The sequence below is a fragment of the Trichoderma breve genome, chromosome 4, assembly GCF_028502605.1.
Source record: "Trichoderma breve strain T069 chromosome 4, whole genome shotgun sequence".
NCBI lineage: Eukaryota > Fungi > Ascomycota > Sordariomycetes > Hypocreales > Hypocreaceae > Trichoderma > Trichoderma breve.
In genome coordinates, this window is record NC_079235.1 from 1,613,164 (window position 1) to 1,630,333 (window position 17,170).

A 17,170-nucleotide genomic window follows, 5' to 3' on the forward strand; every position below is an offset into this window, starting at 1 on the left:
TTTTCTCTGCATAAATCACACTTCTCGTTTGCCCGGAACATCTCCATCCCCTTATTCCAGGCATATGGCCTTCGGCACTGAGCATGTTCGGACGCGTTTGTCCCGCGTATCCTAAAAAAGGAAAAAGAAAAAAAAAAAGAGCAAAAGAGAGAGAAATGGCGGCTGATCCTCTGAATCAGCGAACCCCAAAAAGGCCAGATATAATAGCCTATCCCTAATTCCTCACTTGGATGACCTGGCTTGCGGCTTCATCCTAAACCTAGTCTTGGAGAGCCAGCTACTAAAATAACACTCAAACGAGGTAAGCAACCTTGTCTACCGTCCAAAATTGTCAAGCCAGAGCCTTGATATTTTTTTTTTTTTTTACTCTTCTAAACTCATACCGGGCTTCACTGATTTGACACTGCTTAGTATCTCCAAGCCTTTGACTTATTTTTTCCGATTCTGCCATCATGGCGACCCTCAGCCAAACCCGAGCATACTTTCAAGACCACACCAATGAACTGGTAAGCATTCTATTCTGTCTTGGCCTTTCTACACCCCTTTTTCTTCATATTCAACACTTCTCTTTCGTCCTACAAATTTCATCCAGAACCACAGCACCAAGCGGTGTCAGCAAGAGCTATCTGTATAAAGACTCTCCATCATTCAAACCTGGTATGATCTGTGGCCATGAAGGTCGCTAGCGTGCCATGTCGCAAGGTTAACCACGCCGGGACTCACTGAGTGGGCATGGGAAAGCAGCTCCTGTTTCACCAGCGGCCAGGGCGCGCCACCTACGACAGGGTCGAGTGGGCCGAATGGTACCAGTACCAGTCTGGTTGCTCCGCAGTGTCAGTCAGCGGTGTTGGAGCAATGAAGCTAGGCGAGAAGAGCCCTGGGTCTGATTGACTGTTGCCATTGGGAGAGACATGGCCTAGTGGTCGAGAAGTAATGAAGGCTGCGGCCAACGGCTCTCCTCATTACGTCGCCAGAATCAACCGGCGTCCTCAAGCGATTGGAGGCCCTGGGAGTTGTTTGGCGTGGTTGTACCGAATTGCACAGCACTCCACAATCTTTATTTTGAGCAAAGTTGCGTCAAGGGCAAGGGGCCGCCCGGTACTGGTACGAGTACAGGTACCTGGCATCACGTTGGCTGCTGGCATCAGTCTGAGCCGCGCTTACAAGCACAAGCACAAGCATGCTGGTACGAGTACGGAGCACAGTACCTGGTACGCTGGACAGACCTGGGCAAGGCTACGGGGACGAGGACCTCTGCCCAAGATTAGTGGAGATTGAGCAGCACTCAGATGGCAACACAGTTGGATTCCACGGGTCCAATACCACCCAATCGTCAAGCTCTGTGTGGGGGGCCAGAGGCACCACCTCTCACAAAGCCTGTCTCGTCCCAAGGCTGATTCAGCTGCCCGGAGTGGCGTGCCGCCGCGCCATGCCAATGCCATGCCAATGCCATGCCAATGCCATGCCACTGCTGATGGATGAGAAGCACTCTTGCAGCTTGTTACTGGCAAAGAGGCACAAGTCATTTTCATCTCTGCCATGGTGGCGCAAGACGCAAAGAAGAACAGAAAGACAAGGATGAATGGGGCACAGAATGAGTCGTCGGGGGTTCGGTGCCCGCCGCGCCGGTAGCCGAAACCGGGGAACCTTCATCTGGTCTATCATCAGTCTCTGTCTTGGCCTCTGTCTTGCCCAGGTGCTCCCATGCCCTCCTGTACGAGATTGAGTACGACTCGCTGTATGTACGGTACTGCACCTCCTGCGCTTAACTTCGCAGTACAGTTGCTTGTACCTACTTCACTCACACGGCACTGAGTCCAGCCTGACTTGCCGGCTTATGGATGGCGATGCTGGCTCCTTGTTCGCATTGTCGCTCGTCGAGCTAGTGCCGTCGAGAGATTCTGCTTGTCCTTGGTACCGGTACATGCTGTCGACTTGTCTCGCCCACCCACACACACCGCCTGTGGGCTAACGAGACGGAACATGGTGATGGCAATCCCGGCGCAATCCTTGTCGACTGGCTAGGCCCGGCTGGCCAATGCCTGATTGGGCAGCTGGTCCTGGTCGTGTCGCCCCTGGCTCGACCTCACAGGGCCGTTATTGGCCGTTTAATCAAAACCTCTGCGCCCCTGTCGCGTCTCCCATGCGCTGGTCTGCCCCGGTCCTGGCCTATCCCTGCTCCCCGTCGCTCTCAAGCTGCCTCCCCCGTCCGACACCCCCTCCCCCCTGCTAGCAGACCCAAAAAGTATATGGGACTTGGGTCACCTAGGCCCTTTTCTTTTTTTCGTTTTTTTTTTCTCAATCCTCTACGCGTTTCCTCGAGTTTTTTTCTTATTAAAAAGCCTGCTTGACAATTTCTCGGAGGAGAGGAAGCCGAGCCTCTTTTCTTGCCGAGCGCGTTTGCCCTTCGTTTGCGTTGTTTTCTGCGCTACAATTCCCCATAGAAAGTGGTCTCGTTTCAAGGAAGCGTACATACGATAGCATCTTTCGACCACACCGTTCTGTACGGTACGGCGGTAAGCATCTGTCTGTACTTTGCATACCACGTCAGTCCTTGGTTCCAAACGCTTGCTGGATCCCCCTGCTCTTCTTCAACCACCACCCCTTCCTTGTCCTGCTCTTCCCCCTGGCTTGTCCTCTCTGTGCCTGCGACGGCGCAAGAAACCGCCCTGCCACTTTTTCCTTCTCTCCCCTTCTTCGCAAGCCATCCCCCCGGTCTCCCGCTCATCCCTCGCTGGCGTCCCAATTCATCATCTGGAGCTAGGCGGTACGACGTCCCCACGTTGCCTCTACCCCAAAGCCCTGCCCTCCGGTACGCGAGACCAAGATTGCTTCTACCGGCGTTGTCCTTTCAGGCCTAGCACGCCTCACCCGTGTCATCCCGGTCAGTCGCCAGGGGATGGCCCACCCCACCAAGACGTGCTGGGCCATCAGTCTGTCAAGGGGGCAGATAAAACATCAAACGCGTCCTATCTCGACATGTTTTTCTCTACCAGCTTAATGAGTTATTCGACGTTGAAGTTTTACTGATGCGTCTTCTCCATATGCAGCATCAAGCCCACCACCAGCAACAAGGTCACCCGCCTTCACAGCAGCTCCAGCACTCGCGCCCTCCAAGCATTGTTCACCAGCATCATCAGCAGCACCCGCAACACCAGCCGCCGCAGCATCACCAGGGCGCATACTCGTCGCAGCACACTCTTCCACAGGCGTACCAGGCCAGCAACCAGGCTACCAGCACGCCCGAGGCCCTGAACTACTACAACCACCCGAGTCCGTACAGCACACCAGGTGCCACGAGCGGATACACGTCCGCCGGTAAGTCGTCTTGCGCCGTAGCAAACGGCACGCACGTACGCGCGATTCCATCGGCGACCCAGGTTTTGCTAACGCAGGTTTTTGCTTTCTAGATACCTCCGACATGATGGCCGCCGCCCAAATGCCTAGACCTCCCTACCCTCCAATGTCATATCATACACCACAGTCAAACTCTCCCGCATCAGTAGCGTCACCGTCGCAGCATGACCAGCACCGAAGTTTGTACGGCCAGCCGCCGTCTCAGCATTTGCAGCAGTCCATGTACTACCAGCAGCCCCAATACCAGTCAATGCCCCATCAGGCGGCACCCTCTCCCTACGCGCAGCACCCCCATCATCACCAGCAGTCAATGGCATCGCAGCCCAACATGATGATGTCGCATGCGGCACCGCAGAACCAGATGCCGCCTCACGCGGCGCAGCACGCACAGCATGCGCAGGCTGGCATGACGGGCAGCCCGCGGCCCAAGATTGAGCCCCAAGTTCCCCTGCAGTTGCAGAAACAGCAGCCGCAGCCTTCTCCCATGGCGCAACCCCACCATCAACAAGGCCCGCCGCAGCTTCAAAGTCCCTCAAACCCGACTCCCGCGGTCAATCCCAATGCTGCCCCCGGCCCTATCCCCGCGACGACGCCTCTTGTCGTGAGGCAGGACGGCAACGGTGTCCAGTGGATCGCCTTTGAGTACTCGCGAGACCGGGTCAAGATGGAGTACACGATCCGCTGCGACGTCGAGTCGGTCAACATCGACGAGCTCTCCCCTGAGTTCAAGCAGGAGAACTGCGTCTACCCCAGAGCGTGCTGCCCCAAGGACCAGTACCGCGGAAACCGTCTCATCTACGAGACTGACTGCAACAGAGTCGGCTGGGCCCTGGCGCAGCTCAACATTCCCCTGCGGGGCAAGCGAGGTCTCATCCAGCGCGCCGTGGACAGCTGGCGCAACAGCAACCAAGATCCCCGGCTCCGAAGCCGAAGAGTCCGCCGTATGGCCAAGATGAACAGCCGCAAGCAGCAGCAGCAGGTCCAGGGCGCTCCGCACCCCGGCGCCCACATGTCGGGCCCCGGTGGACCAGGAGGTCTCTCTGCCGCTCCCGCACCCATGCCCACAGCTCATGCACCCAACATGGGCAAGCCAACGATAGGCAGCATGGGGCAGCCTATGCACCATCACCATGCCGGGGGCCACCCTGACGGCGCACCGGGTGGAGAAGAAGTCGGTATGTTTCACCAGATGTGATTTACTTGCTGTCGCATCTGCTGTATTTGCATCACTTTTTGCCTTGCAAACCTCACTAGACAGTTTTACGCCGTCAAAACGTTGTGTTGATTTAATGATACCAACTCATTTTTAACCCTCTGCAAAAAGCACTTTACACTCTTGTTTGAAGGGGGGCCTCCTTTTCTTGCTTTATCGGCCCCTTTTGCTTTTTTTACTGGTTTCTCTATTATCTTTTTCCTTACAATTTTCCTTTTTATCTCCCTCTTCGGCTCTCTATGACTCTTTAGGAATTGGGGTTCTGTAACAATTTTTTGTGTTCTTGACGTCTTTTTGTTAAATAGCAATGGGCCGGCATCACTTGTCTTACCGCGCATCATATTACCTATCTTATACAGCATGCCTTAATGGCAAGAGGTCGATAGTCGGTCCCTCGGTTGGCACACTCCTGTATATTACCATAAAAGTCGCATCGGCTGCCGCTGCTGTCAAGTTGTCTGCTTTGCTGCTGGTTTTCGCGCGACTCTTAGATGAGTTCAAATACGCCTTAAGGCTATAAAAAGTTATCCCCCCCTTCCTCCCGCTGGCAGTTACTGCTATGGCTAATTAGGGGTTCATTCAATTACGCATCTAAACACTCCTATCCCTCTCTCGCTCTCGTTTTTCACAGTTCTTTTGCTTGATCTCGTTTGCTTTTTGCGTCTTTGCTATAGAAAAGTTTGAAGACGGTTTCGTGTGCTTTCTTTGTCCTTTCTAGTATTTGGTCTTTTCTCCTTGTCACTTGTCATTCGCGTTTGCTCACCGAGTAGTAATTATGGAGAGTAAAAAGCTAACGCGTTTGTTGAGGCGAAGGGAATAACTCTTACGAGGACCATCACCACCACCACCAGGCGCCAACAGCTCAGATGCCCCCCGTCGGCAATGATGATGTGAGACAAGCTCACGTCTTTGCGGGATACGCGGGTCCGGGCTCATACCCTGTCGGCCCTCAAGGCGGGTCGATGTCTCATATGGCTCCCCGGACCAACGGGCCCATACCGGCGAGGAGCCACAGTCGCGTTGACGATTCTGGGGACGGTCTGTTTCCTGATATCCCCGAGGCCAAGAGGCGCAAGTTCATCCTGGTCGAGGACAATGTTCGGGGATCACGCCTTCGGGTGCGTGTCACGCTCGACGGTGTTGATACTAATGAGATCCCGGACAGCTTCCGCAAGGGAGCCAGTGTATTCCCCCGAAGCTACTTCCCTCGTGAAATGCAGAGCCCGCCTCCCAGTGCTACGGGCTCGCGGTTCTTCGTTGATGACTATTCCGATGACGGCACACAGGAGACTGAAGGTCGCGAGGCCTCACGTCGTGGCGCCGAGAAGCTGAGGGGCGAAGTGGTCAAGGTTACCATGGCAGAGGGCCAAGAGGGAGAGGCAACTATTCCAAGACTGAGGAAGTCAGGCCGCACCAAAGAGGTGCGACTGAATGATCTCGGTTACCGTATGGCCTGGCTGCAGAGCCGAGTCTTTTCTGGAAGGACTGTGTTCCTCCAGCGAGCCCGTAAGTTTTTTTTGTCTCCTTCTTTCACTGATCCACAGCACCTATGCGGATTTGTGAGTATGAGAGAGCGAAGGCTGACCGAACTGTTTAGTTGATTGCTACCGAAACAAGACTCGTGCAGCTATTGAGAGTACAATGGCGGACGTTCACGCTGTTGCGCCTCATTTCGAGACAAGACCCGGCAAACGGCGATGGGCCGGCCGAATGAAGCGTGGTGCGAAGAACGACGACTAAAGCCTTTTAAGCGATGCTTGTCATGACGACTTCGTTCGACTCTACGTTTTGTACCTTTTTTTCAATTTTGTAGCTATTCGATATGCGTGAGTATGGTGGCCAATCTCGTATTCCTTGGTTGGATTGTGTTCATGGATGTTGGGATTATAATGACTACGGTGGTCTTTGCTAGTTGGCATTGTTTGATGGAAATGTCCCCCCTGTTTGTATGGTACGGCTTTGGAGCGGAAACATCTCGGGCGAGCGAGTTACGTGCTCTGTTGGAATATGGAACTAATTGGCGGCTTTGCAAGCGGGTTTTCTTGTTTCTTGGGGGAGGTTCAAGACAAATATAATGATCATCCGGTTTATCTGAAGATATGTGTGCGGGAGGGGTAGAGGAAATATGCGTTAAAGTCCAAGCATGAAATTGAAATTTATTGACCATGTACATGTTGTCACTTCTCATTTATGTACATCTGCTTCTTACGGGGCGAGAGTCGAGGTCTTATCTAGCGTCTGGGCAAAGATATAAAGTTGAAAGAGAGTGGGTTCTTCCTCTGCTGACGGGTGGAACTGTCATTCTACCTAGTATCCTCTATCGTCAACAAAGTTTAATCGAGTTGTGATGTGATGATGTGATTCGTAGATTCGATGGGCCTCTTGTCCAATGAAGAAACCTGGTTGAATGTACTCCGTATTTTGATACTGCCGCTGTGGTGTACAGAATACTAGAATGTACTCCGTACATACATACATTTAGAAGCAATGCAAGGGGGTAGACTCACCATGTAATGTACATGTAATGTAATGTAATGTACACATTGACTCCAGTTTTGTAGCAGCAGGGCCCATGTTTGCAAAACGAGGAGGCAAAGACACAAAGTGGATTCCAGCTGGGCACATGGCGATTCCCTGCGGCTCCCCCCTTGCGCAGATCTCGCATGCCAGCACTAGTTTGCCCGTGCCTTGTCGTTGTGTGTCTCGGCGGTCCCCAGAAAAAAAAAAGAACGACGAGGTTCAGTAGAAAAAACGTGCCCAACCAATCTAGTTCATAACCCACAGTAATAAGGCCAGGGTTCAAAGCTGTGTTTTGAGTGCCGGCATTATTAACTCTCTTGGGGCTGGGCGAGGAGTAGCAGTACTTTGTCGGTACTAAGCAATTGTACGAAGCTGCCTTACGTGTTTAAACGTGGCTATGTGGCTTTTTTGGCCCGCTTTTGCGCGGCTGTGGCTCGTTTCGTGCCTTTTGACTGCTTGCCTTTTGTTTGTACTTGGTACACCAACGACATCCTGAGTCTATTGTAACGACGAGCCTGTTTTTTTTGTTTTCTTTTCTAATTTCTTACCATTTTCTACTTTTGTTTCTTTGTTTGTTTTTGTCATTCGCTCTATGAGAAGCTGGAATAGAGGGGGAAAGAGGCAATCATTCACGGGTCAACTGTTCATGGCAGTGGTGGCGTCCGCGTGATTGTGTCAGTTTCAGCTCCTCGGGTTTGCGATTGCGATTGCGACAAGCCCCGTCTGCGCAACAACAGCGAAAGCGACGACGAGTTACGACATATAGACAAAGAGGCAACAAACGATAGACGCGGGCGACGTTAAGAAAAGCAAGAGGGGAAAGGAAGAAAACAAATAAACAAAACTGCGCATTCGCATTGCTCCCCCCTTTGGCCCTTCAGCCATGGCGCACCCGCAGTATCGCGGCGCCGTCGAGCTCGACAACTCGCCTCGGTCCCACCTCGACGGCGAAATCTTCGAGATGCCTGGCGACTCCGTGGTGCACAAGGCAGAGAACGAGCCGGGGAGAAAGCCGGTGCAGGCGCAGGATGGGGATGTGGTGCAGGCGAATCCGTGGCCTTTCTATCTGGACCAGGACGTCAGGACGGAGTCGCGGGTCGACGTGGAGGAGCAGAAGAAGGCGGACGTGAAGAGGGAGGAGCAGCAGCCGCTGGCGAATCCGTGGGCGTATTTTGGGCCCATGTCGCCGGGTGAAGAGGACGGGCCCAAGGCTTCTGTGGCGGTTGGAGCAACGGCGGCTGGATCTGGTGTTGGTGGGCTGGGGATCACGGCTGAGGAATCTGGAAATGCAGAGGCCAAGATTGAAGATGTCACTGCAGCACCGCGGCCACTACGTCTCAGCAGTCATGGCGTACCAGCCGGAAATAGCGCCTCTCACCCTCCTGCTCCTGCTCCTGCTCCTGCAGCAGCGAGCGAGTCTTCCTCGCCGCCGTCTTCGTTTTATGTCGCGCCTCTCCGGGTATCGAGGAAGCAGGTCCCGCCCGCCGGCGCGGCTCCGGCATTCATACCGTACAGTCCCCCGGCGGAGGATGTCGCGCCGATTGCGCCGCTCAACGTAAAGCACCAGAGGCCGTCTGCCGGTCCCCAGGGCGATGCGACGATGGCGTTGCCGTATCGGCCGTATCGTCCTGCCGGACATGTGGATGATGCGCCGGCAGCTTCAACTCCCCCGGTGCCTCCACAGCCTCTGCAGCCTGCGTCGCCGCCGCCGCCTCAGTCTCATGGGTCTCCGGTCGTAGAGGCCGTTCCTCCTCATGGCCCTCCTCATCACGCTGTTACTCCGCAAGCCGTTGCTCCTCCGGCGGCACCTCCAGCTGCTCCCCAGGGGACGACTTCGCAATCGACGAACGCGGCGGTATCCGCATCTCCGGATCTCGCTCAGCAACAGCAGCAGCAGCAGCAGCAGCGACAGCAACAGGATCACCGCCCGGTAGCAGATTTATCTGGCTCAGCGGAGGCGCCCTTGGTTGGAGTGGCGCCGCAACATCAGCACCATCAACCAAATCAGCCTCCGCCGCCAGCAGCAGATGTTCCTCCTCCCCTTCCACCTCCTCTTCCTATGGCTGCTGCTCCTCCTATCCAGGAACCCGTTCCAGTGGTAGCCGTAGCAGAGCATCCACCCGTGGCCTCTCCAACTCCATATCAAAACTCTCAACCTCCGGTGCCTCCGCATCCAGCACCGGCGGGCACTCCGTATCAACCATCTCCGAGCCCTTCACATCCAGGTCCACCCACAGGCTACCCTCATCCATCACCAAGCCCTTCGCATCCAAGTCCTGCAATGGGCTACCCTCATCCATCCCCGAGCCTTTCACATCCAAGTCCTACGATGGGCTATCCTCCAAACTCAAGTCCCATCCCAGGCCAACCGGCATACGGACCGCCCCATTCGGCGCCAACCTCGTCCGTTCCCAGTCCACAGATGCCCTCCTTTCAATTCCAGCCCATCAACCAGGGACCGCCGCAAAATCTGTATTCTGCCCCGAGCCCCACGCCTCCAGTGGCATCGCAAGCTCCCCCAAGTCCAGCGTCTTACCCTCCTCCTCAGCACTATACGCCTCCACCACCGACTTCAGGCTATGAGATCCCGCAGCCTACCTATGCATCTTCAACCGTGAACCCTCCTCCTCAGCCACCGCGGCCGGAGTTCCAGCAGGCGCCAGTAGGTGCTTACCAACAGTATCCGCAGCCTCAGCCGTCGCCAACTTATGGGTATGCTGGTGCTCCAAGACCAGGCACGCAGCCTCCTCCTGCTACGCATCCTTCAGGATATAATACACCATACGGACCAGCAATAGCCCCTCATCAGCACCAATATCCAACTCAGCCCACCTATGCGGCGGCTAATGGCAATATCCCCTCGTCTCCAAACGTGCCGCAGGCTCAGTATGCGTCTCCTCCTCTGCCGCCACGCCCAGCAACAACGCAGCCTCAGCTGTTTCTGGGATTCAACTCTCAAAACGTCGTGTCATATCCCCCGCCGCCACAGAGAGTGTTTAGCCCGCCGCCTGCGGTCCCAGGCCAGGGTCCTCGGCGGTCATCCGGAGGAATGAGCAGTGGCAGGCTATTTAGCAGCTCATCGGCGTTGAAGTGGATAGACAAGACGGGCAAAGGGCTGGAGAATAAGCTTGATGCAGTGCTGGGGCCGTCTAACAAGCCACCACCTCAGCCTCCTCGTCCTACTTAGGCGGTGATGAAGTTTTGAATTCTCCCCATTTTAATCATTATATATTTATCATATAGATGTTATTGCATATCTGGCGAATATCTGTTTTGAGTTAATGGAGGTATTATCATGTCGATTGTGAGAGCGAGAGAGAAGGTTGTTTTTAGCATAATTATTTAACAGGACATGGCTCCATATATCTCAGTTTTATAGCCAATATATTTGTTGAAATATAAACCTCAATAGCCCCTGGGCATTGAACCTTTTTGTTTTCAACGATATTCATCTTGAGAAGCTTTTGTACGAGCAGCACAATGTGATCAACCACCGTTCAACAACTAAAAACTGCTATGTCTTGCACTAGACATTGGAATAAGCACGCCCGATTATATGTATTTCAATATGACGTCAATGTTAGCTATCTCATATATGATAAAGAGAGTACTTGTATAGATAGCCATTTACTTCTCTACACCCGTTTTAAACAATGTACATTTCTCCGTTAAATCACCAAAAGACACCCTTTGTCAAATGTACGTAGTAGTCGTGTAATAGTTGTTGCCCCCCTCTTTTACATTATCGTTGTGGCTCTCCGAAGGCGGACCGTCGACGAAAATAACCCGCAAAAAATCGGAAATAAAGAGAAAAAGGGAAAAACAACATCCGACCTTTTTTGTAGGTATATTATATAAGTGAAGTGAGAGATTTTACGGACAGTACATACGGAGGCGGAGGAGATAAAAGTGGTTTTTCTCCCGATAGCCTTTTCAGACGGAGCTTTATGCATGATTTTGGTCATTAGCACGCTTTTGATACGTCAAATATGGCTGCACACTGCGAGTGATGAGGAGAAGAGTCATAATGAGGGGGGGCATTTCTCTCTCTCTGTCTCGCCCTCACTATTTTAATTTATTTCGCTTCTCCTTCTCTTGTTGGGAATGAACAGCTGGTCAACCATGCTTGATTCCCTTCCTATCAAGTACGGCCGAGATTACTTTGATGCTGTGCGACCGCACTGACTGACGGCCTCTCTTAATGGCGCGGTTGTGATGTCCCAAGGTGCGTCTGCATCATCTCGAGTCCGCACGTCTATAGTTTGTATAACTACTACCACTACAATACTGTACAGCAAGCATTGTAGATACACGAACTGGAGTCGTAGTATTTGCTATTGATATTGCTGAAGAACTGTGATAATACTGTGCTCATGATACTGAAGAAATGCTAAGAGACGTTCGTTGGAGGCTGATGTGATCAATGTGGGGGACAATCTATTTTGGGCTGCGCACAGAGCCGTCCGGCGACTAAGAAATAGCTGCTGGCGGCCCGACATTGTGCGCAGCTACGCAGACACGAAGAGCGGAGTCAATCTCTTCAATTAATTTTGGCGCCGGTTTTGCTCCTCACGCAGTACAAGTTTAGGTGGTGTAGCTGGGTGTACCAGCTGTGTACTGCACTAGACAAGAGCAAGAGACCGAGGGCAGGAAAGGAAATCCAACGGCGGGAAATAGATCGAGGTAAAAATGGGAAAAGGGGGCAACACTGCTGCTTTCTTGACCGATTTCTTGATAATACGAAAAAACACACGACGGACAAGGGCTTCCGAGACATTTGTGGTGAATCGAGGCGAGAAACCCGGTACGACTGTACAAGGGATTCAATGACCAGATACGCTCCCGCGGAGACTTTTATCTCTGCGCCATCACACATCACACCTCACTTGTCCCAAGTGTCTGTCTGGATACTAACTATTAACCAAGACTAAAGACTAATGCAGAGGCGCCCAAGGTGATAACCCTGTGCTCTCGGGTCTTTTTTGTCGATTGAGCTGAGCGCTTAAAACGACACACGAGTCTGTCGCATGCATTGTGCATGTCCATCAGTCAGCTGGTCCGGTCTGGATACTGGCCTGCTTCGCTTCGTACAACTAGGGAAACGCTGCATTTGTTGGCCGGAATTAGCGAGTTGAAAGGCGGAAATGTACATGATCATCAGTACGAGTACTCGTACTATGTTTCCCTTCTGGGCTTCTCTTCTTACACTTGGCATGGACATTTTGCCTTTCTCCCTCCTAAAGGCTCAGACTACCGGTCGGTGTCACCGACCCGGGTACAGTAGTGTTATAAAGGGCGCAGCAAAAGGGAATACAGTAAAAAACTGTTGAGCCATGGGCGCGCTCGGGATTCCGTCTACCCCAGGAATTTGGTCAACTGGTGCCGATCTGGCTTCGCATGCCAAAGGTGGTCAGGTGAGAGCGCATGGGTGGCGTTTTGAGGGGTTTGCAGGCGACTTGGTGAGGCTGTCCGACTTGCAGATGCAAGCATTTTCCTTTGGGGTTTTGCTTTGTACTCTCGCTTGCCGTCCAAATAACGAGCACATGCTCTGAGCTTCTCTCGCTACCAATCCAGGCGAGCACGCGCCAAGTGAGAGAGAGCTTGGGCTTGGGCTTGAGCTTGGAGCTTTGGCCTGTAGTCAAAATTCAAACACGACCAGCGGCGTTTCGAGAAACCACGAGCTCGGGTACCATCATGCACGAATGAATGCAAAGCCAGCCCACTCGCGAGCTCTCTCGGGATTCTCGTATCCCGAGATGAGGATGCAGGAGGACAGACGATAAACCCCCAAGGGCTTGCCACATTTCGAGGCATATTTGCCAGTTCATCGCCAGCGCACGTCAGCGCTGCACGTCTGGCTGGCTGTTACCCAGTGATCATATGCAGGGCGGTAAATGAGGCATCTCGGTGAGCCACTCCCCTGTCCTTGTGGCTCGACAACCCTGGCAATGGCAGCCAGTGAATGCGGCTGAAGTGTGCCTCTCGCAGACTCTTGTACTCACTCGTACGCTTTTGTTTCCCCGTGCTTGCTTTTTTGTTTCAATATCGCCTCCAGGACAATCCATTTTAGCGCCGCCATGCTTCACCGAGCTTCAGCTGTATTGCCCACCACCGTATGAGCTGCGATGGACGCGAGCCTCTGGTTGGATCTCTCTTCTTTTTGTGCTTTTTCTCCGTTTCACTTCCATTTTGGCGTCTCCTCCCGAGGCGGCTCGGAGGCATAGAAAGGCACCTAAGCGACCGCTGAGCTCCACACTTGGGTTGAACTGGGCTTCACCAGGCTGCAACGACGGGGAGAGGGGCTTAAACGACGAGCACTGGTTGGAACACGAAATCAACCCGATACGTGACTTGCATCTTGACCCAATTTTCTTATGTGAGGTTGCTGGAAGGATGAAAATGGATATCTGAGAGAAAAAGGGTTCAGGGTTTGGAAAGCCAAAAATAAAAAATAATAATCGAAGAGAGGGCTGGGGCGCTCGGACGGTTGTGAATGAGGCAAGTACTTCGTAGTAGGAAGCTGGGCACGATTCAGCAACCTGGTCCTCCGTAGCAGGCGAGAGAGGCAGCACAGGCGCTGTAAGCATTGGATCGCTGGCTGTGGTGCGATGGATGGATGTACTTGGCAGGTCACCGCATTGTTCCCTCGTTTGGACGCATCAAGCAGCGTCGGCGCACATCGACGCTGTGGCTGAGAGCGATGCTCCGTTGTTGTACTTTGGGGGTACCGGGCATCTACCTGCACCTGCTCCTGCTCCTGCACTCGCATCCTTTGGCCATCAGCAGCGGACCAGCGCAGAACCACCAGCAGAAGCAACAATTCTCCGGCGGCCAGTCAATGCTATATGTATTTTTTGTCTATTTGTGGACAATCATCCGCCGCGTTGCATTGCCCAAGCAATTTGATTTGCAAGGGCCTGTTCGGTAGCACCCGATGCCTCCCCCGCCTGGCCAGTCACCAGCGGCCTGAATTGCTACTCGTCCACTCGTTCACTGCTCTGCCCACTACCCACTGCAGCTCAGCGCCAAGCGCCCAGTTACAGCGCCCACAGCAGCGCGCGCGCCACAGCACTCGCCCGCGCACAGGCTCAGGCTCAGGCTCAGGCGCCCTTCCAAATCTCAGCTCCCCCCTTCTTCTATCACTCCATTCCTCTCCCTCCGCTTTTTTCCCTCTTCCCTTCATTCTCTCTCCCTGACAACCTTCGCCCCGACGAGAGCATCGCTTCGTTCGGCACTTTTTCTTTCGAGCATCGCCGCCTTTCGACTCGATTCATCGACACGCCCCGCTGCAGCACCTTCGATCTGCAATAATTTTTTTGTTTTCTTTTTTTCTTTTTCGCTCAGGCCTGCCTTCGTTGCCACGCACCCGCTACCTCGTCACCGACATATCGAATTTGGCGCCCTCCCCGTCGGCTGCTCTTACAAATTCTCCTCTGCAGGTTAGTTGGCCTCTTGGAGTTTCCATCTCGGTTACTGCGTGTCCATCTTTGCCCTTCTCCCCTGTTTTGCATTGATTTCTCCCTCTGTGGCATATGCAGCCCTGATGGCGTGGTTCTACCTCCTATCCTGGAGCAAACGTTTGCTCTCGTCAGGCTCTTGTCATGCATGATTCGGCCTAGCACCGGATTTTGCTGGTGGCGGATCTAGCCACCGCCCTTCAGCAGGCCCCTAGGCCCACTCCCTTTGTCAAACCATTTCATCACAGCCTCTTTGATCTTCCTCCCTCCATCTCTTAATTTTTTTTTCCTATTCTACATTTACATTTTGCATCCTTCATCGTCACTCTTCACACTCGCTTTATTTGCACGGCGATTATTTGGTGGCCGATATTAACAGGCTCTCAGGATTTGCAGTTTTACCGATTCCGATACCCAACATAAACCGACGAGCCTGCTTCTTTCCCTCGAGGAACGAAGCATACAGTCAATACAGTCACCATGACGACCATGGTAAGCATCAAATTCTCCTTCTGATTCTTTTTCTTTGTTTCTCGTGGTACGCTTCCAAACTGGGTGCATCGGCCTCAGCGTCCGAACGGCTGGCCAATGCACCTATCGGCAGTGCCGAATGAAACTCACCGCTGCTCTACTCTAATCTATGCCCTTTGGGGAGAGTATCGAGAGATGGCTCCATCTGTGGAGCAATCAATTTCATCAGCATCATACTTGCTTTTCTCATCAATCATTTGCTAACCTGTCTTCGCGTTGCTTAGGACCTTCGCGTCGGTAATAAATACCGGATTGGCCGAAAGATCGGCTCTGGTTCTTTTGGCGACATCTATCTTGGAACCAACATCATCTCTGGAGAGGAGATTGCCATTAAGCTCGAGTCTGTCAAGGCCAAGCACCCTCAGCTTGAGTATGAGGCTCGTGTGTACAAGTCCCTTGCTGGCGGCGTTGGAATTCCCTTCGTCCGCTGGTTCGGAACTGAGTGTGACTACAATGCCATGGTTCTCGACCTCCTCGGCCCTAGTTTGGAAGATCTCTTCAACTTTTGTAACCGCAAATTTTCCCTGAAGACGGTCCTCCTGCTTGCCGATCAGCTCATCTCCCGCATCGAGTACATCCATGCCAAGTCATTCATCCACCGAGATATCAAGCCCGACAACTTCCTCATGGGCATTGGCAAGCGTGGCAACCAGGTCAACGTGATCGACTTTGGTCTTGCCAAGAAGTACCGCGATCCCAAGACTCACTTCCACATTCCGTACAGAGAGAACAAGAACTTGACCGGCACGGCCCGTTATGCCTCCATCAACACCCATCTTGGTGTTGAGCAGTCTCGCCGTGACGACATGGAGTCGCTCGGCTATGTCATGCTGTACTTCTGCCGAGGCTCTCTCCCTTGGCAGGGTCTCAAGGCTGCCACCAAGAAGCAGAAGTACGACCGCATCATGGAGAAGAAGATGACTACTCCTACCGAGGTTCTCTGCCGTGGATTCCCCAACGAGTTCGCCATCTACCTCAACTACACTCGATCCCTGCGTTTCGACGACAAGCCCGACTACAGCTACCTGCGCAAGATCTTCCGCGATCTCTTTGTTCGCGAGGGCTTCCAGTATGACTACGTCTTCGACTGGACCGTGTACAAGTACCAGAAGAACGCCCAGGCCATTGCCCAGGCTGCCGGCCAGGCTAACCCCGAGGATGAGGACAAGGCTCGGGCTTCCCGTATGACCGCTGCTGCTGCCGTCACTACGTCCAAGCCTGGTGCTGTGCCCAGCTCCCGCCGCAAGATGCTTGAGCGTGGCTCTGGCGCTGGCGTTGATACCCCGGACACTAGCCGTGCCATCGGTGGAAGCGATAGGATGTGAGTTTCTAATTTTAGCTTAGCCCAACAGCTCTTTCATCGTAAGGGGTCACTTTTCCTCCGCGCGATTTGTATTTTCTTGATACCGCTAAAGGGAACTGTGCTGACAAGTATGGCTGACTCAGTGGACGCTAAACAGGCTTCGCTCTGCTTCAAAGGGAGCGGGATATGCCTCCGGCAACTATCGGCCAAACTGAAAGATAGTAACTTTGGGCTTTTTTTCTGCACCTCTCTTGTGGGATCTGAGCAAAGTGGTTGCGGGTTGCTGCGAGAACCTCCTTTCTTACTCTTAGTCGACCTTTTCAGACACGCAACAAGCCTACTGTAGTCATCTGATGGTGGCTCTGGTCGTCTTGGGGCCTGTTGTCGATCTTTGTGGTTCTCAAATTCGCCTTTATGCACCTCCCCTCCCTTTTTGTTTCACTTCTTTTCATTTGCCCCTACGCATCGCTTTATCTTGTTCTTCGACGCATCTCTAAATTCACGACTTGACGCATGGCTCGGATTACTCTGAATCATGAGGAAGTGCTTTTTTGGGATTGGAGCCTTTCAACACTCCACCTAAAAGCATCTCCTTGTGATTTAGAGACGTTAATCTGAACGGCACGTCCGGTAACATTTCGTTGTTGGACCGTTGCAGCAATCTCAAAAAACTTAATGGCTGTCGTCTCTGATGGCTTGCTATCAGTTTTAGAGATGGCTGTACAAGCCTTGCCAGCTCGAGCGCTTAGAATGCCGGGCTTGGACCCCATGGTTCTTGACAATACTCTT

The 17,170-nt window shown here is 53.0% G+C and overlaps 3 protein-coding genes across 3 annotated transcripts; all 3 read left to right on the forward strand.

Moving 5' to 3' along the window:
* Positions 1–3,029: 3,029 nt before the first annotated feature.
* On the forward strand, positions 3,030–6,310 carry T069G_06791 (uncharacterized protein; the record flags this gene model as incomplete). The annotated part of the gene is made up of 4 exons (XM_056174001.1): positions 3,030–3,318; positions 3,411–4,532; positions 5,384–6,076; positions 6,168–6,310. The coding sequence occupies 4 exons, from the start codon at positions 3,030–3,032 to the stop codon at positions 6,308–6,310; spliced, it is 2,247 nt and encodes a 748-aa protein (XP_056027580.1).
* A 1,663-nt stretch (positions 6,311–7,973) lies between these two features.
* T069G_06792 (uncharacterized protein) lies at positions 7,974–10,277 on the forward strand (the record flags this gene model as incomplete). The annotated part of the gene is made up of 1 exon (XM_056174002.1): positions 7,974–10,277. The coding sequence occupies one exon, from the start codon at positions 7,974–7,976 to the stop codon at positions 10,275–10,277; it is 2,304 nt and encodes a 767-aa protein (XP_056027581.1).
* Positions 10,278–15,027: 4,750 nt separating this feature from the next.
* T069G_06793 (protein kinase domain-containing protein) lies at positions 15,028–16,596 on the forward strand (the record flags this gene model as incomplete). Its single annotated transcript, XM_056174003.1, has 3 exons — positions 15,028–15,039; positions 15,303–16,399; positions 16,539–16,596. The coding sequence occupies 3 exons, from the start codon at positions 15,028–15,030 to the stop codon at positions 16,594–16,596; spliced, it is 1,167 nt and encodes a 388-aa protein (XP_056027582.1).
* Between the last annotated feature and the right edge of the window lie 574 nt (positions 16,597–17,170).